Genomic DNA, 27,810 nt, shown 5'->3' with positions numbered 1-27,810 from the left:
GGGTTTCCTGTCTAGAGAAGACACAGAAAAACTTGTTCATACATTTATTTTCAGTAGGTTAGATTATTGTAACGGTGTCTTTACAGGTTAGACAAGAAATCAATGAAGCAGCTGCAGCTGATCCAGACCACTGCTGTCAGATTCCTAACTAATGCCAGGAACTGGACCATATTACACTGTTCTTCAAATCACTACACTGGGTTCCTATTAGTCAAAGGATACAGTTCAACTTATTAGCTCCATATGAAGCATCCAAAACCCCCAGGTTATCAGGGACAGGTTCATTGTGTGTTCCAGCACTTTGAATTTGTCTTGTGTACCTTACAAATAGATGTCATTTGGCAGCTGTCACATGCTAATCACACACAAAGAAGTGTAGGTGTTTAGAGAGCATTTATTAAAATATAAGGCACAGTGGTGCATTAGAAACACAGTGCTGATGTTTGAAAGGAAGTAACAGAGAACATTTATTCTTGGCTTGTCAGTGACCTGGTGTAGTTGAGGGTATGTGGGGTTAATCTTTGTATTCTGGGTGACAGAATGGTGAGGCTAGGTGCTCTTACTTTAGTAATATCTTAGACATGACACTTGTGGATTCTGTTACTGTATCAGAATAATATTCATGCATCAATGAATTAGAAAACATTCCCAGTATTACAAATGATACCAAGTGGTTCAAGTACAGTATTAATCAATACTTTGATGTAGATTGATAATGCCATTTCACAATACCAAGATGGTCAACAGTACAACACCCTGTGTACATATCAGGTAGTCTACATGCCAGGTAGGACAGATGTTGGAGTAAAAAGTGGACCTTTCAGGCATCCCTTGTGTCAAGATGTGCAGGAATTACATATTGAAAAAAAATTCTATACACCTGTTGGGATTTATTTAATAAAATTGCATATTCAGGACACAAAAATAGTTTTGCCATGCTTACTGGAACACTTTCTGACAAACACCCTGCTGCAGCCTTTGTGCAAGAGAATAAGGCCACTTCAGTTTACTAATGCTTCCTAACAAAACAAACTCATCAAACCTGCAAGGAATCATGCAGTGCAGATAATAATTAAAGTACCACATGCACTTACAGCAGATCGTCCCATGTAATGATAACCATCTAATCAATAATTATTACATTCAAATGTGGTAACTGAACTGAGAACAGTCTTGGTAAAAACCACATGGCCTGCTTGTCTGTGTTTGTGAAAGACTAACACTCATGGCTGAAAGGAAATGAAATATGTTTCCAGTCTGTTTGGGTTGAAATGTACATTTATCTTCACGATGGTCTTATTTCCACAATTTCAATGAAGACCGTATTCAAAGCTCAGTCTTTCGTATCCTAAAATGATAGTACGCCTCACTAGACTTTCAGTGGCAGTTTTGGCATTTAGGGTGGCATTTCTGATTATTGATGTTGCAGCGACATCCTCCACTGGTGTCCCCGGGACCCTTTAAAGGAATGACAATGAGACATGTCAAACATTTGAATAACATTTAATCACCGTGGCATGCCACCATTCCATCATTCATGTGATGGAGGAAGGGTGAGTTGAACCACTTGTGAGTGAATCTTCTTCTTTATACAATCCACCTTATCATGAAACTTATCAACCAAAAGTGAATGAATTGTTCTTTCATTTGAAGCTGTAGAACACAGACACAGGGTGGTTCCTAGATCATCAAACATGTGGTCAAGAAAGAAGGATTTCATACCTTTGGCCCCCAGCGGGGCCCTCTGGTCACCCAGCAAATTTCAGTGTGACAGACAGTGCAGCGCACCCAATCACATCCATCCCTCTTCTGCACAATGATGCCACACTGGGGGCAGTGCATCGCCTCTCCTGACTGCACAAGAGTCTGTGGGGGAGGAAATAAATTGTACTGTCATTTGTTTTGGATTACAGGGAATTAAATTCTACAAAATAGTTGTATACATGGGATGGAGTGTATATAAATGATTATATATTTTTCTCTCAAGTTTGTTTGTCTACAGTATGTTTTACACATATACAGTAAACCCAAATCAGACCCCTGGCACTATCTGCAGTTGAGAGGATTTTCCTCCTTTGTTGGAGGATATACAGTATAGTACACCAGTGCCAGGTACAGTTCACCTTGAGCAGATGTGTTGTCCTCCTGGCAGCAGAGTCATTTATAGCACGTGATGCAAGATCATCTTGGTACTGTTTGCAGTTCATTCCCTCATGGATAGACTGAGGATTAAACAAAAATACAGCTAGGATATAAAGGCAGAATTTGTGGGAAATAATAATCATGTAATATTATGTCTGTACACACTGAAAGAACTCTGTCATACTTTGCAGATGAGACAGTTTTGCTTCCTGCAGACGGGGCAATGGAAGACGTTGACTGTGTCCTCGTAAACGCACCAGCCCAGACAGTCTGGAGTTGCACAGTGGTAGCTGCCCTCACAGCGAGACTCGGCCACGGACAGACCTCTCTGAAGCCAGCGCTCATACTCTTCAAGAGGCACCAACTGGACAGAAGGCAGGGAAGGAAATTGGAAACTTCGGTGGATTAGTTACCCTAATAATACTGCTGAAGTGTTATGCAAAGTAAACAAATGAAGGTAAATATACCAGCAATGACATAATATCAACAGCCCTGGTATGGATCAGGTTTTCTCTGGAACTAATTTGTCAGGGAAGCAATTCAGTCTGGTATTTGAACCATTACTACACGCTTTGGTTTGACTCACAGCTTTGATTTCCCTCTCCTGTAGGGAGCATGTGCAGGAGTATGTGTCATCTCTGTAAGGACAAGATACCTCTGGCTCCTCACTAAGCATGATGACTGAACGTAAGCACTCTCTGGGCAGGAACACACAAACACAAAGGTAATGACAGGTGTGAATCATGAAAAACGTTTCATATTACGTACCACTCCCTGGATCTTACCGGCAGAAGCAGTGGAGACACTCCCTCAGGAGGACCCCTTCTCCCGGCTTGAGGTCTACGTAGCAGATCCTACAGTCCACAGGATCGGGGTTAGGGAGCAGGTCTTGGCTGTCGATCATCATTAGCTGGGCAAAATTCTCCTTGCGCTCCTCTTCCCTTGCCTGTCACATGGGGTGATGTGTTAGCAGTGTTATGAATTAAACCTTCTCCCTTCTACTTGTGTCACGAGGGCAGAGTGAAATTGATCACATTTAAAAGTAAAATACAATAAAATGGATGTATTTGCACATACTGTACATGAGCAGTCACACGCATTGCATATCAAGACTTTTATTCGGATTTCTTTTTATAAACCCAACTGACAGTGCAAAATTAAAAATCGGACCAATACATTCAATGAAGTGGAAACCTCTGCTCTTTAGAAGTTCAATAAAATAACAGTCCATGATGACAGCCAGCAGAGATCACAATTATCCAGCATTTTTCATAATGTCTCACTACAGTTTGAGCATCATGTGTTGACAGGAGCTTGACAGAAGATTAGAAGGTGGCTCACTCTTCACTGTGGCAACCTGTGCAGTAAAACCACGGAGCAGTCATGCTAAATAACTATATAATGATGATTATAGCTGCATTTTAATTATTATTATTATTTAAGTTTACTTCAGGTTTGACAAAATTAATAAAGCAGTTAATACTGTACACGAAAACCCACATTTAATCAGCTGATGTACAGTTTTCTGATACTGAACGGTCAATGCCGGGTTCATCAAGGCCAGGTAACCTTAAGATTTGACCTTGTGACAGAATATTTTTCATTATATTTTTGAGGGGAAAATCTATATTGGTTACATTTTGTAAACTTTAAAATGTTAATATCTTAAAATATATAATCAACAATTCTCCTTCATGTAAAACCGTGCAGACCAAGATGCATCACCACCTTCTGCTTCGATTATTTGGCATATACAAGGCTTAAAAAGTCTCATCAGTGTGGTCCAAATGTGCTTGTTAACCTACATTCTGTCAAAAGCAGGATATAAATAATCAGATGATAAAAATTCAAGCATATAGATGTTCACACAGACATTGTCATTGATGAGTTACTGTATTTAAAAGTAAAGTGTTTGATGGGTACATCCGAAAATGTGGCTGTAATTTCAAACTGGGAAACACGCATAGTCATGGAGTGTGCGTATGCTTGTGTCTCTGTGTTCAGATGTCCTGGTCCAGGTTAAACAGGAGTGAGTTGTTTGCACTCCTCAGCACCTCTCTTCTCCCTTTCTCCTTTAAAAAAACAGAGACAAAAGAGAAGAGAGTCAACCTGAGAGAGCTTGTAGAGTTATAATCAAATGTCAACTACTAATCTATCTCTTCTTTCCCTTGCCTTGGTGTTGTTCCCAATTAGAAAACGTGCTGGGTTGCAGCTTGTTGCAACACGTTTTTTAAAATTGCCACAAAACTGCACATAAAACGGAGGTTTTCCTAAGTACGTGTATGATTGTAAATGCATAAATACTGTGTGTAATGTGGAAAATGATGCAGTACAGGTAGGAGTGTGTGCTTTGTACCTGCTGGTACTGTCTGATGGACTCCTTCTCCTGCTGGATTCTTTGAAGTTCCAGAGCATCTGGACGATATCCCCCTGGAATGACGTAGTTCTCAGGGCGGTTTGTGCTGCAGATCTCACAGCCCGGACGTGTTGGTTTATTTATGTAAGTACAAGATGGGCATGGCCAGCCCTAAGACACACAAATATTCTTTATTTTTTTTCATTCTCTTTCAGTGTTTTCTAATACATTTTAAACAAGGCAGTCAGAGACTGCCACATCGCGCGACATCATCACATTTTGTGCCCCTGGCTTCCTGAAAATCTTTTTGTTTTGTTTATTACAGTATATCTCATCAGGTTTCTGAGATGTGTGCCTAAAAAGGTATAAAATTGAAAATTTGTCCTTAGCCTAGTTTTTCAAGGGCAAGGTTGTGGTCTAATTTTTATCACCATGCCTCCCTGAATATAATGCTTTTTGTTTCGTCTTTCTATCTTATCCGGTTCCTGAGATATGTGCAAAAAAATGTACAAAAGTTGAAATTTGACCTTGAACTAGTTTTCTCAAGGTGAAGAAAACTACGTCATCTATTCACGTCCTGAACACTGCCCTTGAAAAACATACTGAACAAGTTACTCCTAGGGTGTACTACGTAGTTGCCCTAATTCTTAAGCTACTGTGTAGCTGGTCTTCCCAATCATTTTTGTTAATCCTCTTCTCATCAGCAGTGCGATCTGCCTTTTCCTGCACACCACACCAAAGAGCAGGGTTTCTGGGACAAATATCAATCAGTTTACGCTAGGATAGAGTTTGAACGTTGGCCAGTTGTGGAGGATTTTAACTTTTTAACTGACCTATCTGCTACTCTCTCTCTCCCTCTCTCTTTCACTTGACCTATCTCTGTCCCCAGTGTATTTCTCTTTCCCAACCAACAGGTCAAGGCGGATGACCGCCTTCCAGAGCCTGCGTCCTGCCCGGAGTTTCTTCCTCAATGAGGGAGTTTTCCCCTGCCACCGTCGCTTATGCTTGCTCTGGAGGGCATTGTTGGCTTTCTATTTGTAAAGCGCTTTGAAATGTCTTCAGATGTGATTAAGCGCTATATAAATAAAGTTGATTGATTGATTGATTGATCTAATTTTTATCCCCTTTGCCGCCTGAGTAATGTGCTTTTTCTTTCATCTTTGTATCTGCAATGGTTGTGAAGATATTTGGTGGATGGACGGGCGGACGAACACACAAAAACTGACAATTACAATACATCACCGCTTCGCGGGATGTAAATGGTCAAAACATATTGAAGTGCCAAAAGCAGCAGCAGTCCATTACCTGGGTGGAGGCTGTGATGGGGCTCAGTGCCTCTTTGAGTTGGGACATATCTAGGTTGATGAGATCTCTTAACTCACTTGTGTTTGACCCACCTGAAATATTTAATGAGAAAGCAGAATAACCAATTAGTAAACATCTGCAAATGACTCTTTGAGCCCAGTGTGTTTATTAGCAGGTGTCTCTACTTTAAGGTCTCTGAACGATTTATCACTATGCTTTCATGCGCAACAAGACTTTGTTGTGGCCCTAGTGCTGCAGGTGTGGTTGTTTTCCTCTGCATCACCAGATTATGCCTGTTTGAACATTAAGCATTTATCAAATTAAATATACAGCATTCAACTTGGATTCAAGTTTAACAATGGATGGACATTTAGATATGCTAATTCATTCATTCAAGTCCTCCCATAAAGAGGAGCGCAATGAATCTCTTAAAAGTATTCACACTGGAATGTTCTTTGTTCTTCGCTCAGACCTGCCAGAGAGATGTGTGAAGAACCTCAGCACCGATTTTCTCACCAACAATGCCCATATTGTAGGTATGCCCGGAGGCGACTGTATTTAGTTTGTTGGACCCACCTCATCCACCGCGGTTGCTCTGGTTAGAGAGAGGCGCCACACAGGGAACAGTTCGATTTGTATTTAATTAAACTTTCAGCAGCATTACAGATTAACTGCATTAAATGATTCGGTTCGGACGGGTAAACAGCCTCTGTTCATTCGTTCTGATCGCTAACTCTCACTAACTGAAACTAAAAACTAGCGCTAACGGCGCTGGACCTCTCTGACAGGACCCCACGATGCACCTGGGCTCCCCTAAAAGGTGCCTGACTACAATCGAATGTCACGATAACGTTGCAATAACGTAATATAAAATAGAAAACATAACGTCACGGTGACGTATCAAAACATCAGGAATTTAAAACAGCCCATATAATAACTGATTAATAAAACTTATAACGTGTTATAACGTTTGTATGATCAATGAGTATCCACCTTGACCAGAACATAATTTCCAGGTAAAGATCAGCGGAAAGCTGACTGGGAAGCTTTGGTGACCGGAAGTTGATCTTATGATTTTCTTTCCTACATGAAACTGTTTCTGACAAATGATAACAATATTACCATTTGCTACACACCAGCTCAATCACTTCTTTATGGATTCACTATTTCATGAATGATAATAATTAAAAAAAAACAGATATGTGTTAAATAAGCTCCGCTGTGAACCAGCGTTGTGCCGGGAGAGTCCCCGCCACTTTTCCACAAGTCCGCTCGGATACGCTTCAGCAAATCCGTGACCCACAAAAGCGGAAACAGTTAAGAAAATGTATGAAAGCATGACTTAAATGACAATGCAAGTTTGACAACACTGAGAAGCCCATATGATTACCCTTACCCTTACTGTGGCTGTTGGCATGGGTTCTGGGAGGTAGGGTGGTGTATGGCCTCTGGTCCACAGTTGAGAGGCCATTTGTAGAGGCCGCAGGCAGGGGAGGAGTGGAGCGAGACAACGATGGATGACTGAGAAGAAGGGCACTCTCCTGGTCCTGTTGAAGCACTTGTAAGGTCAGGCGAGCGTGACGGGCCGACAGGAGGTACAAGAAGGCTGTGTCACCATCTTGATGAACGCCGTATGAGGCCAGAGAGCGCTGGTCAGTGCACAGACACTGACCAATCACCCAGCGCTGTACCCATGGGTGAAAGCCATACTCAAGAAACATCTGAGGTGAAAGAAAACCAAAGAGAGAGGAACAGCAAACTGTGATTGTGGGTCATCCTCACCTGAATAAAAATCCCACCTTTTTATATTTTTAAGAAGGAACCTGCAACATTTCAACTCCATGAATGTCTAGCTCCATTTGGAGTGCCCAGAATAACAAGAGTAGTATGCTGGATGTTGTTACTAGTTTTTTTAATGCTGACTTTTTGGTGTTTATACTGCAGTGTTAAAACGCAGCTAACGTTTCCTTTGTTGTTTTGCTCCTGACAGGGCCTCAAGGAAGTTGAAGAGTGAGCACAGTGGTGCAAAATAAGTTATTCATATTAAAGGATGTAAACCTACTATAAAAAAACTCTAACATATAAAAGCAGAAACTTTGAACTTAAAGAAATAAGTCAACTCAGAACTTATTTCATGGAAATAGCAATTTTGCAACATCCAAATTAAACCAACTCTACACAAATGATGAAGAGGAGAGTGCTTCAGACTGACCTGCTGTTTCAGTACTGCAGTAGTCATGTGTGGAAAAACTTTCACAGTAATACAACAGGATGAAGAAGAGTCCTCGACTACAACAGCCAAGCTGTGATAATACAAAAGAGTAGCCATTCATCACATAGTCTGCACTGATGACACCACGATCTACTTTATATTACACTTTAAAATTGAATTAATTTTTGAATATCAACCACATTCTTTTTAATGTTTTAGTTATATTAAATGGTAAAAACACTCCTACCTGATTTCACTTTCATTGTTATCTTTGGCAGAGGGCTGAATCTTTAGACTGGCATGTTGTCGGGCAAGTGTGGCAGCAAAGACAGAAGCCGACTGCATGTCACCTGCTTCTATGGCTCGGGAAAGCTCAACGCAGGTTTCCTCTGCAGAAGATATGAGCAGAAAGAATCACAGACAAGCCATGATGGTCAGCATACTGCAAAGTGTGTGAAAGGGATAATGCCTTAACAGTTAACAGCTGGTAAGGGACTGATGTGTAAATCAGTCACATTACATCATACTAGACGATAATATATTATGTTAGCAGGGAAGTGGTCAGTGCACACACCTGTTTGCTGCAAGGACAATGTACTCTGAATATTGAGACCATCAGTGAGCCGCGTTTGACCGCCATCTTTGGGGACAACTGTCAAAGAGAAAAGTCAAACAACCAGACAAACATTTTTATTTTGTGCTCTATGCAGCTGTGGACTGAAACCTTTCAATCTTCCACTAACTTTCATATTGCTGCTTCTGCTTAGACAAAGTTTTTAAAACAGAAGAGATGACAACGCAGAAAAAAACAAAGTGAATGTTTCCATTTGATCCTTGATGTGTTTTTACATCACCGTTTCTAATCTTAGCCCATTTACCCAGTACAGTACATTATATAGTATTGTATTATGTAAGTAGGGGCCACAGGGGAACACAGCAGTCCTTAGAGGGTAGAACGTAATGAATTGTAGTTATTCATCCAGTTTTAGTGTGTCTCTGGAAACAAGACGGTTCTGTTTGCTGCTACAGGGATAATGAATCCACAGTAATTGATAATTGATCAGCGTCCCTGACCAACACTAATTTCAGTGATAATCTGTTTTGAGTGCCAGGGAACTCAGTTCAGAAATCCAATGAAACTAAAAAGACCTAAACAAATTCCCTCCTACATTTTCAGGAACGATAATGAATTTTATACATGTCCCAAGTCCATTCTTGAAGTGTCTTCCTAGCAAGTTGAGTTCAGCATCCCCAAACTCAAAGAGATACTCAGTGGAGATTTTCTGGCTAAGAATATATTAACTTTCTTTAAAATGATGGGCCCAAACCATAGCCGATAGCTTACTGGTTGTGCACTACTTTTGAAATTTATTTAAATATCATCTTTGTTGTTATTAACAATTTTTAACATTCAACAGAGTAAACAGTGAGCAATTGACTGAAATTCCATCTGAAGCTGAAAAAAGAGATTTGGTTATGGTGGTTGAGACTGACGAAAGTGCTGTTAAGCTACATCAAGGAAGGCAAAGAGAAACTCTTCCGCTCAAATAAGTAGCAAACAAATCAACTGTTTGAGGGAAGACTAGCTCAGTTCACATGACATGAAAGGTGACTGACCTCTTTGTGCTTCTCTCAGAGATGATAACACCACTGTAGCCCACTCCTGAGCCTCCTGCTCACAGCGGAAGTTGAAGCTGATGCGTTCATGCGGAGGCGTAACTAAACTCAGTTCGTGGCACTTTGGTGACTTCACTTCATACTTTACTGTCCCCAAATCAAACTCAGCGATGGTCTGGTAACAGGGAAACAAATGGGGCACAAATAACTAATGGAGAATGAATCATGGGTTACATTATGCCATGACACTCTGAGACTCTGGTAGGCTCCTTGTAAAGAAACCCATCACTGTCTTCTCTTTCTTCTTGGTCTCTTTTGATGAAGCTTCAGGAAGTGTCCAAAAATTATGATTTTTCAATAGTCACTGAGTTCCATAAAAACAAAGATTGGCTAAGAAATTAGCAATGTTTCCAAACTTATAATATTTAGGTATTATAATACTTATATTTAGGAGGACCAAAGTCACAGAACAGCTGTCAAAATGCATATGCATGTAACTAGCTTATAAAACCTGAATCTGTTGTTTGAGCCCAAATAACTCCACACCAGATGACTGAAGAGAGAATCAACACTTTTGTCAAACTTAACCTCTTACTGGCTGACTCTACTACTCTATATATTGTATATACCACACACACACACACACACACACACACACACACACACACACACACACACACACACACACACACACACACACACACACACACACAGTTATTGTTGATAAAATGCAATGTCTGCTATAATAATAAGTAGAACCAAGGCAGTCAGACTGCAACATTTTGCGACACCCCTGAATTCAAAATTTTACCCTGACCTACTGGCATAGGTCAAAGATCACAGCTAGTGCTCTGACCTACTTGATCTATGGTTTTACTCATGTTGGCCTTCCCCCCTTGTCTTTCTATCTTATCCCATTCTTCAGTGTATAAAAGTTTAAATTTAACTTAGTTTTCTCAAGGTCAAGCTCAACGCAGCTTGACCTCATCATGTCTTTTTCATCCCATTTGCTGCCCGAGTAATGTGCTTTTTGTTTCATCTTCCTATCAGTTTGGGATAAATAAAGTATATCTGTCTATCTGTCTATCTATCTATCTGTCTATCTGTCTATCTGTCTATCTGTCTATCTGTCTGTCTGTCTGTCTGTCTGTCTGTCTGTCTATCTGTCTATCTATCTATCTATCTATCTATCTATCAACAATGGTTGCAAAGGTATTTGGTGGACTAACAGACGGACGAACACACGAACACTGACAATGTAATAAAATAATAATAACAATAATAATAATAACAATAATAATAACTAACAATAATAATATAATAATAAAAAGTCTCTGTAACTCTGACTTTGTCTCTAGTCTTGTAGTGACTATAAACTTATTTACAGACATGTTTCCACGTGTTTTGCGTGTATTTGTGCTGTGTGCTCACCGCACTCCGGCCGGTCCCGCTGCCGTCCTGAAGCGACAGCCGGAATTCCCCGGACTTCCCGGGGTCCATGCTAAGTTGCAGGCGGAGGGAGTCGCCACCTGCTCCGGGAAGACACAGCGGCCGAATACCAGAGTGACACACCGACACCCGAACCGACATGAGGACGGTCCGGCAGCCAAGTTGTGACGGTGAGGCCTCATGGTGAGCGGGGAGGGCGGCGGACTGGTCCGGCGTGTCGCCCGGACCGTGAGCCCAGCCTCCTGAAGTCAGCGACATACCCCCAACACGCTCATGGGTCGCTCACCTCCGGTCAGGCTGTCGGCGTCAGCTCCTCGTTGATTCCGGTCTCCGGTCTTTACATTATTTGATCTCCTTCCGTCATCAAACAGCCTCACTGACAACAGGAAGCAAGTGCGTATCTCCTGTCAACTGTGGGGTGACTTTAAAAAGTGAACCCCACTTCTTAAGGTGCCACTTTTAGTCTCTTTTCGCGATGGGGTCCTGTTATTTAGAGAGTCCTCGAGGCCCAGAAGCGGCAACGGTGTTCGGAATATCCATACCTGAAACACCGAGGTTGATAAATACAGTAGTTTGGGTCGAGTCCCGCTGACTGATGATACGTCTGCTTTCACATTGTACTGCGCATGCGCAGCTTGTTGATGACGTAGGCGATGTTGTTGAAACGTTCATGACGGCTGGTTCAAACCAGACGAGCTTGATTTGATACGTGTCAGTTTTATTTTTATTACACATATAATATATATTTTTTATCATGCATATATATTTTATTGTACTATTAATTCGAAGCAACTGTGTTCTTCCTTGAAACTGTTTTTTTTAGTGCGTGACGTCATAATGTGTGCAGCGTGTGCGCACAGATTTAGCCACAGGGAGGCAGCAAAGCTTTCTTTTTCTGATAAGTCTGCTGAAATCGGTTTTTGACATCATTAGATCAGATATCATTAGAACATATATGTTGAATTTAGAGATATAAAAGAATTAAGAGACCCATATCCAACTTTAGCAACATCAAAAAGCTGCTAACGACGTTTGATTATCATAAAAATGGAACAATTTTCTCCGAAAATGGCTTCCCTGCATAAATCTAGTTGTTTTCAACGGATATTATTTATTGTGATGGAAATAAAGGAAAGAAAAGATCACTTCCTACTTGTATGTTGCTGTTTTTTTTCACTTCTCTGTCTGAAGGGACTCCACAAGTGTCTTACATTTAGTTCATCAATAATAAACCATCAGTTTGGCAGCAGCCTGTATTTAAAATGGTATCTTTTCAGGTATGTCCACCACAGCTGTTTGATGCAAGGCAATCCAACAGAGGGACCGGTGAACCATTTTAATCTCAGGTTATTGTCAGACCAACTGTGAATGGATGCAGAATATATGCATATATAAATTAAAGGAGAGGATCCGACCCAGGTGGGACTTGAACCCACAATCCCCAGCTCCGGAGGCTGATGCCTTATCCATTAGGCCACTGGGCCCACAGTCCTACTTGTTTATGTTGAGCTTTTCTAAAATGTACTGTACATGATCAAAATATTTCTTCCCTTTTATTACAATCTGACAACGCTTTCTGTTCTTTCAAAAGTCATTTATTAAACCCTTTACGACCCAAAGCCTTTCCCACCTTTGCAGCCAGTGAGAGAGGCAGTTGGTATTTTGAAAAATTAATGTTTGAAATCCTTTCCTTCCAGAATTAATTTAAAAAACAACAAGACATAGCTGCTGATTTTAGTTTATTTTTTTAAGAAGAGAGATTGATGATTGATGAATGTCAGCCCACATGGTCTGTAGGTCAGGCAATTAACATAATATACTGTAGCCCGTGAGAGGAATGATTTAGATCACAAAGCTTAGCTGGTTGTGTTAATCATTCTGCAGGCAGGGCTTTTCCAATCAATACCAGATCCCTGAAGGACCTCACATGCCACAACAAAAGAAATACTATCTATGAATGCTATAGTAGATAGTCTGATCATGCCATTAATTTCTGAATGAATCACTCATTTAATGAATTTCAAAGATGTGTAGGGAATTAATTTTTTCCTTGTACTATTATTGTCTCTCAAACATTTCATTCACTCAGCCAAATGAGAGAAGGCCTAGCGTGGGGAGTCACAGCGTGACACGACCGCCATTCATAGACATGCAGACGACACAGGGGAGATGGAGCCATTCAATCAGGTGCTGATGACATCATGACGTCAGTGTGAAGAGGAGGAACTAACCAGCTCCACTATTATACAAAACAAAATGCAATGAGCAGTAGAAAGCCCTGACCTGACTGTGCATTTTGGAATCAAATGAGGAGATTTAGTGAGCTAAGACTGGGATAATTAAAAGATCAATGACAATATGAAACAATTAGGTTTGGTTTGGTTTTCTATGATAAATCTTAATTTGTGAATGAGTGACAGAGAAAATAAATCACTTTAAGTTTGTATCCACTGATATGATTCAATGTGCTGTTAATTTTCTCTTAATCTATTTATGATTTGCCATGTTAAACCCTAAAAACAGGGATGAACTGAATTCTATCTGAAAGTGTTTACAAAATCAAATCACGGCTCCTATTAGAAATCATGCTAGCTTCTTCTATGTTGCAGCATGACTACACATCCTCAGGAAGTTTTCTTCTCATTGTGTCTGGGCTGGCATCATTCCACCGTATCTTAGTAGAGAATGAAGTTATGAATGATTCAACTGTGGATTAATGCTGTACCTGTACCTGTTCATATGAAGCCGTGTGAATGTGTGAAACTCAATATTTTCTTCTTTACAGTATTAAATTATATTGTATATTATATTGTATTATATTATATTGTATATTATATTGAGAAATTTAGTTTGAGCTTCCTCATAGAGGTTCAATTGTTAAAAATGAATGATTTAAATATCACATAAATTGTAAGCATCGCTGTTGCATAGTACCTTGACCTTTACAGAAGCCCTTAGTTCTCAGGTCAAATCTACATCTAAATACATCTGAGTTTGCAATTGTCTCCTCACACTGGCTCTCATTCGTGATTCATCACCTCTCAGCGAATGTATTGGTGTCGTCACGTGAAATAACATGTACTAGCAGTATATTCAGAGCTATCTTTACTTTTAAATCTGTCTCACAATAATGTTCTGCTATTACTGATTTAAAATTACACCCAAAAGAGGGGCAGTAACTGCAGTGAGCTCTTTGCATTTATCATTTTGGAGGCAAAGAAATTTCCAAAAGAGTGGTTTCTGGTGTCAAGACAGTCAGAATGCATTGTGGTTTTTCCTCAAGTTGATTTTGTCCTGCCTTGTATCTTGTAATGAAACTGATTGATGAAAGGTTCATCAAAAAACGCCCACGATAGTTACGGGTCAGTGTCTGGCAGGCCTGCTCGAGGTGCTGGGTTTCCCCATGTTCACTAATTTAAAGTTGTCCGTGTGTCATTGACTTCTTGATGGACTGCGTTGTTGCGTGACTGACATCAGGAGAAAACTCCAAAAGCAAACCTCCTTTCTCCTGAGTGGGTTCAATGAGTGGGAGGAGGAGGGGTGATGCATCCTGTAGTCTGGGATCACTATGTGTGCCTGACGTTTTTGATTCATCATCCACATGAGGAGCATGGATATATAGGCTGGAGCACACCTGCTCAAGAAAAACAACTTCAGACCTCTGCCAGCTGACCTCAACCCGTAACCAAAGTTCAGGGTAAGAAACTGCCTGTCGAATACTTCATCAATTTATTTTATTATCCTGCAAATGTAAATCTTGATGCAAGAAGACTTATGTATTCATGCAAATTTTACTATTCCAATATTAAGCTGTGCCCAATTACTAATTTAGTGAATGTTTAAAACATTTACTAAGATATTTTGTATTTTTATAATAATAGCTTATGGACCTTAATGCTTGCACTTTATACAATAATCTTCATGTATGAGCATCAGGTTCCTTTTTGTGAAGTTGAATAGACTAAATGTTCCATTGTATATTTAATTCTCTTATAAATAATGTTGCTATTGGTTCCTACAAAAAGTAAAACATTTTCTACCAAGTGTTTTTTAAGGTGATCTTACCTGACTAAAATTTCATAACTTCACACTATACGTTTGATTTTTAAGTTTCAGTTTCTGGTGTTCTTTCATGAGTCTTGAGTGGGTGATACTTGACTGAACAACATCCATCCATCCTCTGCAGTGCCTCTGGCAACTCTACAGCATGCTGCCTGGGAGAGCGGTTGATGTCCAGCTCTGCGTCCTGACAAGCCGCTCGCTGTTTGTAGCCCTGACGCTGCTCCTCTTCCTTTCCTTTAGTTTCAGCAGTGCTCACAGCACCACGGTGGAGCATGACTTTCACATCGTTCACAATGTTGACAATAGAAGTAAGTATTGGATTAATTTAGCCTTTATCAGAACATAATAATCTTTTTTGTGACTTTTAATTATGAGTTCACAGTGATGTTCTTCTATGTCTTGTGACAATCGAGAGAAGATATATCTGGAAAATAAACTTATTTTTCCTGTTTTTACTTCTCAAAATTATGTTTTCAAAAAGTTACAGTTGTAAAGCCTCTCTGAATATCAAGAAGCTATTTATTGCATTTTAGCTTTGGGTGCTGTTTTACAAAAGAGACAATTTATTTAAGGATCATCCTCACCTTCTAATTTTCATGCAGTCTATGTATGTACATTGTCACAATTTAATCTACACCAAGTATGATTGTTGTTTCGGAATTTTTCAAATAATTCTATTAGAGGTATATTACTGTTATTGTCTGTGTAGGTTCATGGTTATCCAGGTCACGGCTCTCCAAATCTGTTTAAATCAGTCCACTGGAATTGATTCCAGCTTTGGATATTATTGTTATCATTACTGTTATTATTACTTTAATAATAGTGTGTCTGTTTCCTTTATATATAAACATAATACCAAAGTAAAGAGAAATATGGGAGTGTGTTTTTTGAAGTCGGAATTTTATTTTGATGTAACGAAAAATGAATGGAAGACTAATCATTTGATTGCTTGGAATAACTTGGCAAATGAAACTTTGAGGGTTAGGTTTGATTTTAATGGACCAATGAAATTAATTTTTCCTTTAACCATACAAAATGTTAAAGAATCAAAAAATCTGGCTTTTGGTTTTCACTGATGTGTGTGTGTGCGGCTTCCAGGTCCAGAGATCGACCCATTCTGGTACGTAGGGCGTGGAGTGAGACCTATCGGACGCTTTGGGAAAAGGCACAATAGCGTGGAGCCTCTGCGCAACGGTGGGATGCAACCTGTCATCAGCATGTTGTCACTGCTGCTCAACAGCCTCAGAGACAAGGACAACCTCGGACGCATGCTGGAAGGCGAGGACAGGGATTGACAGCTCGTCTTCAGAGTGTCTTCAGTTTTGTCTTAATTGAGGTCATTTCCCTTTTGCTCTAGCCCAGCTATATGTGTCTGCTATTAGACCATGGTTAGGATTCTACCTAAAAATTCCTGTAAATAAAAATGCATTCTATATTAATAAACCAGGATGTAGTGATTGGATCTGCTCATCATTTTGCTTGTAGTTTTCCTCTAATTGCAGGTGCATAACAGACAATTTCTTCCAAACAACAAAACTTTAGGTTTTCAAATTTTATTCATTTCATAATACATTTTTTTTCTCAGAATACTGTGGCACATGGAGAATCTGTATTTTTTGCTTGATATTTTTACTCAACTTGTCAAATGGATTGCAATAAACGCTTGCACATAAAAGTGAACACTTGTGGAGCTGTTCACAGGGGATCTCATTCAAACTGGATTTAAACAGGACAAAAGAAAAAATTCTTTTAGCTCTGTCTGCATTTAATAATTTCTGAGTAACTGGGACACATTTACAGTAGTAAATTAGACTTCCTTTATGAATCCAGACCTACAAATCTTGACAATTACACACAGCGTCTTGGACACAACATTGACAGATTGCTCAACTACGATTGGGCAATACACATATTTGATATCATTTTCATTTTAACACATATACATATATTAATAAATTCTGTGTTGATATATTATTTTTTTACATTAGAAAAATACAGGACACTGATGATTGGACCCTTGTTGCTGTGCTTCTTGTGGGAAATCTTACATCAATTTTGATAAAACATGCTTCCATACATCAACACCTACAGAGTAGGTACAGAGTAAGTGTGAAAATGAGAGATGTAAAAGTCTGGGATGAACAGGTCACTAACAAAAGGAGCAGAGCATTCATACTGGAGATCGTCACACCTTTTATTTCATGCAGCCCTTCCGGAAACCCAATTATACTCTTATGCTCTGTTTGTGACAACAGTGTGCATCACTAACAGCGATACTGACAAATGCTAGTAATGCAAATGAAAGGCAGTATTCTCAAAGTGAGTTTTTATGGGTATTAATACAGTATGAATTGTACTAGCCTCTCCAAAAATGTATGATACCATCTCTATTTTCTTACATTCACCATCATCATATCTGGCAGAATATCACATAGTAAATGAAAGCACACAGCCAAAGCATTTTTCATCACCACACGTGAGAGAATCTGATAGGAATGACTGAGGACGCCTCCTGTGAGGAGACAAAGACTTCAGTAGTTGCAATAGCACGTATTTCAGTGGTATTGCGTAAAAATGTTCAGTAAAGTACAAAAATAAACTGCTCATAACAAAATTAATGGTTTCATGGCATTTGTTATATAGCCCATCATAATTCATTATGTAAAAATCTTTCTCAATGCAACAGAAATGTTCAGTAATGACCCGGTGAGTAGAAATCAAGTCAATACATTTGTGTTAAAATTAAAGGCCACATTTGAAATGAAATGATGGAGACGTCAGGGAATAAAATGAGTTGGGTGAAGGAAAGCTGAACCAAATCTTAAAACCAAATCTGTGGAGACTTAGGTTTAACTGAGTGTCTCCAACATTCAGAGATTATTCAAACCTTATTTTAAATCACTCCTTTGAAAAAGCCCACAGCTTTCACAGTAAGGCTGGAGTCTATGTTACTTCTAGGGACTTATTTTCTGGAAAAAGTTTAGAGCAAATCCCTATTAAATTATGACAGCTGTCGTTAATTAAAGAAAACAGATGTACATTTTGGCCATGGAGAGCTAGAGGAGAAATTGATACCACTGTTGAAACTAATCCATAATTTATTAAAATGTATAAATATCTAGCTCATCATTTTTCCTTGCTGTACATTAGTAACAACAATTTGGTATTATAATCCTAACCAATAGCAGCAGAATATTTAGCAAACTATCTGAAACACTAGAAAAATATAATACTTACAATTAAACATCATACTCTAAATGCTTGAATCTGTACTCTGCTATGTGCCTTTTACAGCAGAGGGACGGAGCTACTGCTCACTGACTGACAGCTGGTAACAGTCAAGGATCTCTGTTGAAGAGAGGCACTAACAGAGCTGGAGGATCTGGGCGAATGAACATCCAGACAATCATATTTACTGTAGTTTTTATCCAGAGCCGTCTACTGGCAGGAGGACAGCTCAGAGTTTATTTTTGTAAATATTAGAATTAAAAGGTGAATTTATTTTGACTTTTACTTCAAAACATGTCTGTAACAGCAAGCTGTAGAAGTCCAGAATGGCTCGATGTTTTGAATCTAAAGGGGAATAACATTTGGAGACACTGCTTCCTGCCGAATTGTGTCAGACTGAAGTGAGACCTCAGACATGTTTGAGACAGTGCTATAATGTTTTTTAGCATTTTGAGTGAGCTCTGTTTTCGGCTGCTGAGCTGCTGCACTGTGTCAGCGGTATCTATCGACTCCTGTAAAGCCACTGCAAAAATTTATTTTCCAAAACACCAAACAGTTCTATTAATTACGATTTGGAGGCTGTTTACAGACACATTTCTGTGCTTTTTCTTACACTGTATTGTAACCATCTAAAACTTTCATCGTGGGGAGGACATCTAAAAACTGTATTGTGGTTAGAGCGTGACCTTTTAAAAAATGGTTTAAAAGAAAACAGTAAAATGTCAAAGATGTTACAATCATTCCCCAAATGAGGATTACCATCTGATAGCTGTGGGTGAAAAATAACAATTATTTCAAAAAAAGGTTTGAAGGGCCTTCAAGTTTGAAATGATTCCTTACGACATTTCATTTGGTGAAAAAGAAGATGCATTAAAAAGACGATTAAATTTTTTTTTTTTGGGACAATGAATCACAGAAAGATTCACGTAATTTTTGTACAGTAAATCACAATACTCTTGTCCATAAGATACTCTTTCGGCTGGTTGGCGTGGATTTTGCAGATCTTTATTGCAGAGACACTGACTGCTGAGTTGTCCTTACTTGATGTTATGTGTGCAGTGAGGAAGAGAAAATGTAGTATAATGTTGAGAAGAGGGAGAAGCCAGTAATGTCCTCTGTGATGCATTTGACTGACTTGGTACTGTGCCTGGCTGAGGACCGTAGTGCTTTGTGGGTCACACAGGGCAGGTGTTGGCCCATGTTTGGCCTGGAGCTAGAGGTGGATACTGGGTCAAGGCACTGGATGAAAGGGGTCCCTCATCCCTGGGGCTCCAAAATGGCCCCAAGGGGCTTGTTGTGCTGCTGTCACTATGGCCGAAACACTTTCACCTGCTGCTCTGGCTCCAACTTCTCTGTAAAGCAATAAATAAATAAATAAATAAATAAATAAATACTGTATTCAGAAAAGTATCATCACCTCCCTTGCAAAAAGCTTGGGTTCTCTAGAAAAAGAGAAACCACCAATTGTATATGAGGCTGATAACAACTGACTTGTCCTCCCAGTTAACGACAGAAGAGCACATGATGAACTGATAAAAAAAAAGGACACTCTAAGCTGGAATCAATGATGTGATTACATGTCTTGGTCACTGATTTTGTCCTATAGTTCTGTCCGGTCTGTCTTTGGAGATGAAAAAGCCACCTGAATCAGAGCCATTGTGTGATTCTTGGGAAGTAAAAATAGACAAACATGAATATAAAGAAAGCACCAACGGTAAAAGGCCATTCACTGACATGAAAAGGAACATGTTTCTCATTGGTTTGATGAAAAAAAATACAAAATTATCTTTCTGTACTGTTTCCATTTGTCTGCTTTGCATCTAATGGAGCTTTTCAGTTACTTCGACCCTTTCTAGCAGATGCATTCGCTTTCACATCCATTCAGAGACAAATCTCTTATTTCAGGATAAAGGATGAAATGTGTGATTTCAACCAAAGGTGGATTAAAGTGTTCCTGCCTCTGTGTCTGTTTCACTCCCTGTCTCTAGCCATCAATGTCACACACACACACACACACACACACACACACACACACACACACACACACACACGTACACACACACACACACACACACACACACACACAGAGTTTTTGCAGTATAAGGCTGCCTGAAACTTCTAAAGAAATTAATTTCTCAAATCTACTTGGAAGGTTGAACATACAAGGTTCCATATGAATAGAAATAAAAAGTTAGGAAAATATGAGATCAGTGGTTAGCATCAGCCAATATGAATCGCGGTTTCTGGAACTTTGCAGAAAGGTTTAAATGATCATCTTTAAAATAAAAAAAATTAACTATTAACAAAATAATACTGTATGATTGCAAAGCCATTGGTTGGTTCTTGTGGTCAGTGGGTCATATAATGTTTGTCACACTGTTTCGTAACTATTGTTTTTAGGTGTGGTGACATAACGGGGCCGTTAAACATGTTCTTGCCGAGTGCTGTCTAGTTTTACACAGCAGACTCTGAATGTGAGCAGAATGAATTGATTTAATACCTTTCGGTGGTGGGGCAGGAAGCTTCCTCCTTTGATGACGTGATGAGTCTAGAGTTTGAGGCTGTAATGAGATCATTCTTATTATAGACTGTACAAGCTCTAAAAATAATGAACAGAGCTATTACTTGCTCATGCCCTAACTCTAATATCTGTTGTCCATAGGTCTGAAAGTAGAAGCATAAAGAGTAGCATATCTGAAAATCCTCAGGCAGACAAAGACCTTCCAAGTTTTATTTGTGCTGTTTGACCAACTAAAGCAAGTTACCTTGGCCTTTGGTTTGAACTTGGAGAAGCGATTGCAGACAGCCACATTCAACCCAGCTGTTTTCAGAGCTGATATCCTGGCCTCAATGTTTGAAATCTTAAAAGGAGAGGCAGCCAACCTTTAAAATCCAAATCTGATACAACATTCATTCCTAAAGAATTGATAGTACGTTGTTCATGGATGTTTTTGAAAAAGGAATAGTGGAGGCAGAAGCCTGACTTCTGGGAACACACACTAAAGAAGGCTGCAGAGACAAGCCATCCAGTACCTGCAGTTCAGACTGCTGCACCTGAGCGGCTGCCGTGGCTACCTGGTCCTCTAGGAAGGCCAGCTCCGTGTCCGAAGTGCCACTGCTGATATTTCGAGCACAGTGCTCCAGGTCCCCGAGTGTCCCCTCGAGCCCATACACAGCACCAGCAGTCAGGTACACCTGTACCCAGATACATAGCAAAGCAGGTCACAATAGGGTTGAATGTAGCCATATATTTATAGTGGTATGAAGACATTTGGGCACCCTGTACAATATTAGTTATTTTCATTTATGAATGTTTGGATCAGCATCTTTATTTTGATTCGACGGACACAGCAATATTTCAATATTAAATCTAGATTTATTGGACTAACAGAAGATGTGCAAAATGCATGAAAACAAAATTAGATTTGTTAAAAAAAAATTAAAAGAAATCACATCAACATTTAGTAGAGCCTCCTTTGACAAAAATAACAGCTTCTAGACACTTCTATAACTTCTAATGAGTTTCTGGATGGATGTATTTTGGACAATTCCTCCTTAAAAAATGTCTCCAGTTCAGTTAGTTTTGATGGTTGCTGAGCAGGGACAGCTCGCTTCAGATCATCCCACAAATTTTGAATGATAATATGTCTGGAGACTGGAACAGCCATCCCAGAACAACATACTTAGTCCTTTGCATGTTTGCCAGAGTAGGTTTTGAGCAGTGTTTTGAGTCATTATCTTGTTAAAATATCCTGTCCCGGCATACCTTCAACTTTGTGATTGACTGTTGAACATTATTCTCAAGAATCTGCTGATACTGCGTGGAATCCATGCGACCCCCAACCAAACTTTTTCATACCACTGTATCAAATGGGGTACAGTGCCACTGTATCAAATGGGGTACGGTGCCATTTAGCTTACATTCTCCTCCATCTTGGTCAGCCTCTGGTCCAGCCTGCGGGTCTCAGAGCTGCTGGAGATGGGAGAAGCGCTCATGGACTCAGTGGGTGTATAGCTCTCTCCTCCAGCCTCACCGATCAGCTCCTCTGTAGCATTCAGAACCTTCAGTACCTCAGTGGTGATACTGCACAGAGAGGCTGCAGAGTTCTTCTGCTTCATGTGAAATACAAACACACACACACACACACACACACACACACACACACACACACACACACACACACACACACACACACACACACACACACACACACACACACACACACACACACACACACACACACACACACACACACACACACACACACACACACACACACACACAAATGAGATGGAGAGAGAAGTCACTTATTTCTGTGATAGATCCTGGCAGTCTTCAGTTTAAAGCGGAAAAAAAATTATGTCTCATGATTAAAAGCAAAACAGCCACAAAATGTCATAAAAAAATCTGCTAAAATCACAAAAACAAGTAAAAACAAACGTTAAACTAAATAATACATATATCTTTCACCAGTGGAGCAAGTGAAAGCAACAAAATGTAATTATACAATAACAATAGTGGGATACTATAAAATGATTTGATGAGAAATACTATTAACAAAAAAAGAACTATTTGAATGGGGAAGAAACTGAAGGTTTCAAAATGAAGCTGGTGCATGTTTGATCCTCTAATTTTTAGACCCTGAGGAGATTAAATATTTTCAAGGTAAATCCTTTTATCAGCTCAATATTTGTCCATAATAGTTTACAATTTGTGCATGCCTGTCTAGATAAAAAGGAAAATACTTAACCTAATTTTGGAAATACAAAAATTTTTGGTTGAGATCTCTCTAGCATGTCAAATGCCTTGAACAGAAAAAGAAATAGAGAAATGTATTAGTCTTTAGTGTTACTACCAGCCAGTGTCGTGGTTAATTGGAGTATCTTGTAGATCCTAATTCAAGCTTCTTTCCAAATTAGGCCTTCTGGTACGATAACCCATTAATGGAGGAAATGTCTTGTATAGAAGATGTTGACTTGTTAAAATCATTAATAGATGTACAAAGGAAGAAAAGAGCGACACGCTGTTGCTCACTCTTTTTTTTAATCAGTAATGAGTGAATCTCTCGGTGTTGATCAGTGGGATCAAAGGTGTATCGATCCCCCTCTCAGTCAGAGGGTGTCAAGAGTCTGAAAGGAGCTTTGATTTAATGACACAAGAGGAAGCAATGGATACAAAAGACTGGAGGAGGAAAGGTAATTATTTGGTCAGGCAAGACATAGTATTTGGTTGGGATGGACACTTAAAAACCTCTCATCTCATTTTGTTTTTAATTTATCTTGGTGATCTTAAAACATAAAAGAAATGCAGAGATGAACAGTCCAGGATGTTAACTTGTTGGTCGATGACCAAATGGGTGTTTGGTGACAGTCTGATGTTCTGGTTTACTCCAAAGAACCAGGTCACTGACACGCGGATTAAACATCTTGGCAGACAAAGACTGAGCTATACTGAGCTAATATGTATAGAATATCCATCCATCCATCCCCTATGCAGTGTTACAGGGGGGCTGGAGTCTGTCCAGCTGATACAGAGTGAGAGAAATAGTACATAGAGGATGCCTAATTCATCACTGAGCTACACATTGAAAGACAAATGTCAATTCACACTTACAGATAGATAGATAGATACTTTATTAATCCCGGAGGGACTTTAAATTCACCAATTCACCTGTAAATCACATCTTATGAGTGTTGAAGTAAACCAGAGGACACACAGAGTGTTTCTGCGTTTCCAATTAGCACTAGCTAACAGCAACAAATAGAACCCAACGCCTCTACGTAAAGACATTAGACATTAACATGACGTCATTTTTTTCTTTTTGAATTAATTTTGCTTTTCCATATGTCTTTTATTTTATAATCACTGAAGTTATTTTGCTCTGTGTCACCTCCTTTTAGTCTGGATTTTGTTTATCTGATGGTTGTTTTGTGTATCTCTAGTCCAGTGGTTCTTAACCTTGTTGGAGGTACCAAACCCTGCCGGTTTCATATGCTCACTCACCGAACCCTTTGTTAGTAAAAAAAATTAAATCTTTTTTTTCAAATTTAAGATATAAGTAAATGTTTTACTGGTGTATTTAATGAATTCTGCACCAATGTCACATTTTTTAAAAGAATAAAACCAAGACAGTGCAGGAACTCACATGACATGACCTTGGTGCAAATCAGTGTGACTTCTACTGTTGTTATTGAGAGACCAGTTCAGATATGTGTGGTTTCACTTTGGCAAGTGCTACTCTTATGTCATTTTCACAGCAAAGTCTGTTTCTTTTGTTTTCCATGCAGATTAAGGAAGTGTTCCTTTATTTTTGCCAGTGCAAGACTAGAGTTCCTCAACTTGACATTGCATATCATGCAGAACTCTGACTCCCATCACGTTCCATTATACAGTACATGTAAATTCACGTTGCACATATTCGTCCGACCACTTTCTTTTTTTGCTCAACATAGTTACTATGAATTGAAATATTAAGAAAGCAATCAGGTGACGTATCATCATGACAGGCATAAATCGACTACTGAGTGCGCAAAATCCCCTGTAGCACAGGTAGGCTAATCGATGTAGCGTCACGTGATCACCTGCAGCCAGTGATGGCTAAGGGGGGCGTGTCATCACGAATTGACATGATGTGTCAAACGTACACAGTGATTCGTGATTCAACTCACCGAACCCCTAGGGTTCGATCGAACCCAGGTTAAGAACCACTGCTCTAGTCACTGGTGTATATGTTGTCATGTTTACATTCCATTTGTTGGTTTTATGAATATTTTGTGTGTCTGATTTCTTATTTCACATCTCAATAAGTCAGGCACATAGTGTATATTAAGTTTGTGTGAAAGAGCTGCAAATTGAATTACATCTCCTTTAGGTAAGCTGACACAGAATGAAGCAACTTATATATAACCCTGGTATTATTTAAAATTCTGTTGAATCTTTTTAATATGTAAAAAAGTAAAAAATTAACGTAAAAATAATAAAAAGAAGTAAAAAAAATTTTTAAAAAAGGAAAAAAAATGTCATATGTTCTTCAGTCATTCACTACTTCTAACATAATAGATCCCACAAAAAGTAGTAAATTGAGATTTGAAGGATCATTCTCATGAATCATGAGCTGATGGTTGCTGTCATGTTTTATCCTCATCACACTGAGTCATCCTGTGAAGTTTCAAAGGGAACTGTGAAAAAAAATAGATCACCCATCTCTACATGTCACACATAGAGAATAGTATTTCTCACAGCAGCCCTTTTTTATAGTATGGCCAACAGCCAACGTCACCCACATGTTTCAGAGATACACTACTACTACTATACCGCTAAAGGTGAACAGTTAAGTACATATCTAAGTGTGTGTATTTATGTGTATGCAGCTCCAATTTAAAAAAAAAAAGAAAGAGTTAAACATTCATATGTGCCAGTGAACCATTTTCTTTTAGATTGTTTTTGTGTTTTTAAAATCGGATTTTGTGCAGGTTTTGATTAGCAGATACATAATCAATCATATAATCTAGTTAGTCTAGTTAGTTTACATACATTTTTACTATGCTTTAAAGGTTCATTCATTCAATATAATTGATTCAGACCCTTTAAGTATGGTTATGCATATTCTCATATGTGTTTAACACTGATATTTATTTCTCGCACACTCAAGGTCTGGGTGATAAACTGTAAGAATGGAATGTCAGAGTGTTTAGACCAGGCAGCAGAAACCATTCATTAGATAGTCTAATCATGCCAGGGTCATTCTGCAACTTCTGTAGGAGGAGGAAAGAATTATGTGAAAAGCAATAATAGCATACAACTAATTATTTACATGAGGTAATCTATTATGTGCACCAGCAAACTTCATTCATGCTGCAACTGGAGTCAGACCACCCACAATTTGAAATGATTATTATCAAGAACAGGAACAGGACATTTTTAGAGTTTGGTGTGTGAGGTTGGATATCATCACTGCCCACAGACTTGTTGTCATGGAGCTACTATGAGAGAGATAGGTAAACGTATGTACTTAAAACAGAATTAATGGGTGGACACTGGAGTGGTGGTGGGGCTACAAAAACAGATAGGAAATATGCATGAGCAGCAGCACTGACAGGCAGAGAGGGAGATAGGAAATAATTACAGCTTAAACGGACCAAATAAAGTGAGGGTGTGTTATATTATTTAAGAATAACAATAAGGCATATCTTTTTACATGATGTGCAAGAGACTATGTTCACTTTAACTCAATCTTCCTTTGTCTTGTCGGTGTAGATTCTCAATCGTCCGGATCGACGTAAATCAAGAAGAGAGAAAAACAAGTTTGAAAGGAAAAACACAGGATGTGGTGCAGCTAAGGACACAATGTGAGAGGATGAGGAGTATGGCAAATAAATTATTGACAGATGGACACACAGATGCTCTCTTTTGGAGCATCAACAAACACATAAGGTGAATGGTGTAAACAAAGGAGTTAACTTTCCTCTCATCTCCTTACCTGGTTGTCTGACAGCACCCCCTCATGGGAAGAAGGTGTAACAGCAGGTGAACTTGTGCTAGATCCACTCCTCATTCGTCCTTTCTGCTCTGCTTCGGTGTCCACATCTCTTTTATGTTGTCTCTTACTTTGTCTGTTTGGCTCTCTTTTATCTCTTCTCTTTTGCTCCTGGGTGTCTACATTTCCTTCCAAAATTCCTTTCTCCAACCACCGCTCCTTAACTCTTCCCTCTTCTGTCACAGACAGACTCTTAATCAGTCTCTCGCTTCTTTTCATCTCTTGTCCATTCATTTGTTCTGCTGTTTCACTGGTTGTATCTCCTTCCTCACTGATGATCCCATCTCTTGGTCTGTCACTTGAGCTTTGTCTTTCTCGCTCCCTGTCTTTTGGCCTTGTCGACTCTCTCCATCTGTCACTTTCTTTATCAGTCTGTTTGTCCACCGAACTCTTTGTACACTCCTCTTCAGATAAGCAGTCATTGCTGTTGGCACGACGGACCAGCTGGCTCAGCCTGGATTGTAGCTCATTTTCCAGAGGGTCTCCAGGCCCTGAGTTGCTGGGTGAGAGCTGGCATCCGAGGGCTTGAGAGTGGGACTGTGAAGGGCTGAGTGCCGTTGAATTTGGGGCAACTGTGTCCAAGTCTTCTGGATCAGGTGTCATGGCATCTACCTGGAAGGTGTCTGGAGCAGCTGCGGGTACTGGCATAGCGTCCGGTCCGGGCTGTTCCTCACTTAAACCCCTTTTCAGAAGGGCGTTGAGTAGAAAACCACTGCTCTCCTAGATTGAGGAGAAAAAGAGGCAAAATGAAATGCATAGAAAACAAACATGTATTATTCACATGTCAAATATTCAAAAATTAGCACATGACAAGAGTATTCCTTGAGAGATCAGGAAGCATGAACCACATCATGGAACACAGAAATGTACTTTGCTGCCTCCCAATGGGGAAAAATTAACCT

The 27,810-nt window shown here is 39.4% G+C and overlaps 3 protein-coding genes and 1 non-coding gene across 5 annotated transcripts in view; 1 reads left to right on the top strand and 3 right to left on the bottom strand.

The window, feature by feature from the left end:
• Nucleotides 1-49: 49 nt before the first annotated feature.
• shrprbck1r (sharpin and rbck1 related) lies at nt 50-11,701 on the bottom strand. 2 transcript variants are annotated; one of them, XM_068304255.1, is made up of 14 exons: nt 11,064-11,701; nt 9,633-9,807; nt 8,590-8,667; nt 8,263-8,404; nt 8,016-8,106; nt 7,200-7,524; nt 5,804-5,895; nt 4,499-4,669; nt 2,928-3,088; nt 2,729-2,840; nt 2,327-2,506; nt 2,124-2,222; nt 1,723-1,866; nt 50-1,458 (listed from the first exon to the last, which is right to left on the bottom strand). In XM_068304255.1, the coding sequence occupies exons 1-14, from the start codon at nt 11,337-11,339 to the stop codon at nt 1,378-1,380; spliced, it is 2,127 nt and encodes a 708-aa protein (XP_068160356.1). In that variant the 5' UTR covers nt 11,340-11,701; the 3' UTR covers nt 50-1,377. The 2 variants fall into 2 exon arrangements, with proteins under 2 accessions (XP_068160356.1, XP_068160357.1); XM_068304256.1 differs by having other exon boundaries at nt 7,206-7,524.
• A 791-nt stretch (nt 11,702-12,492) lies between these two features.
• On the bottom strand, nt 12,493-12,565 carry trnar-ccg (transfer RNA arginine (anticodon CCG)). The gene has a single exon. It is a non-coding gene; the product is annotated as a tRNA-Arg (tRNA).
• A 2,181-nt stretch (nt 12,566-14,746) lies between these two features.
• On the top strand, nt 14,747-16,599 carry prlh2 (prolactin releasing hormone 2). The gene is made up of 3 exons (XM_068304002.1): nt 14,747-14,778; nt 15,268-15,451; nt 16,242-16,599. The coding sequence occupies exons 2-3, from the start codon at nt 15,289-15,291 to the stop codon at nt 16,436-16,438; spliced, it is 360 nt and encodes a 119-aa protein (XP_068160103.1). The 5' UTR covers nt 14,747-14,778; nt 15,268-15,288; the 3' UTR covers nt 16,439-16,599.
• A 2,057-nt stretch (nt 16,600-18,656) lies between these two features.
• The window catches only part of myripb (myosin VIIA and Rab interacting protein b), an 85,234-nt gene continuing 76,080 nt past the window's right edge, over nt 18,657-27,810 (bottom strand). Inside the window, exons 11-16 of the mRNA XM_068304001.1 lie at nt 26,852-27,628; nt 22,293-22,484; nt 21,405-21,566; nt 21,137-21,232; nt 20,872-20,932; nt 18,657-19,723 (exon numbers count right to left, since the gene is read on the bottom strand). Coding sequence (XP_068160102.1) covers nt 19,680-19,723; nt 20,872-20,932; nt 21,137-21,232; nt 21,405-21,566; nt 22,293-22,484; nt 26,852-27,628 — 1,332 coding nt within the window. The 3' untranslated portion in view covers nt 18,657-19,679. The remainder of the gene's footprint in view (nt 19,724-20,871; nt 20,933-21,136; nt 21,233-21,404; nt 21,567-22,292; nt 22,485-26,851; nt 27,629-27,810) is intronic.

Source organism: Antennarius striatus, chromosome 20, assembly GCF_040054535.1.
Source record: "Antennarius striatus isolate MH-2024 chromosome 20, ASM4005453v1, whole genome shotgun sequence".
Lineage (NCBI taxonomy): Eukaryota > Metazoa > Chordata > Actinopteri > Lophiiformes > Antennariidae > Antennarius > Antennarius striatus.
Note: the sequence above shows the minus strand (reverse complement) of the source record. Positions and strands in the feature narration are given on the sequence as shown.

Bases quoted from the DNA above. Each gene is read 5' to 3' on its own strand.
- shrprbck1r (XM_068304255.1), bottom strand. From the start codon at position 11,339: ATGTCGCTGACTTCAGGAGGCTGGGCTCACGGTCCGGGCGACACGCCG. The intron at 7,525-8,015 runs GTCAGTCTGAAG...CTTTCACCTCAG, and splicing joins CTGCAGTACTGAAACAGCAG to ATGTTTCTTGAGTATGGCTT. The intron at 2,507-2,728 runs GTGAGTCAAACC...CCTTCTGTCCAG, and splicing joins AGGAGAGGGAAATCAAAGCT to TTGGTGCCTCTTGAAGAGTA.
- prlh2 (XM_068304002.1), top strand. From the start codon at position 15,289: ATGCTGCCTGGGAGAGCGGTTGATGTCCAGCTCTGCGTCCTGACAAGC. The intron at 15,452-16,241 runs GTAAGTATTGGA...TGCGGCTTCCAG, and splicing joins TCACAATGTTGACAATAGAA to GTCCAGAGATCGACCCATTC.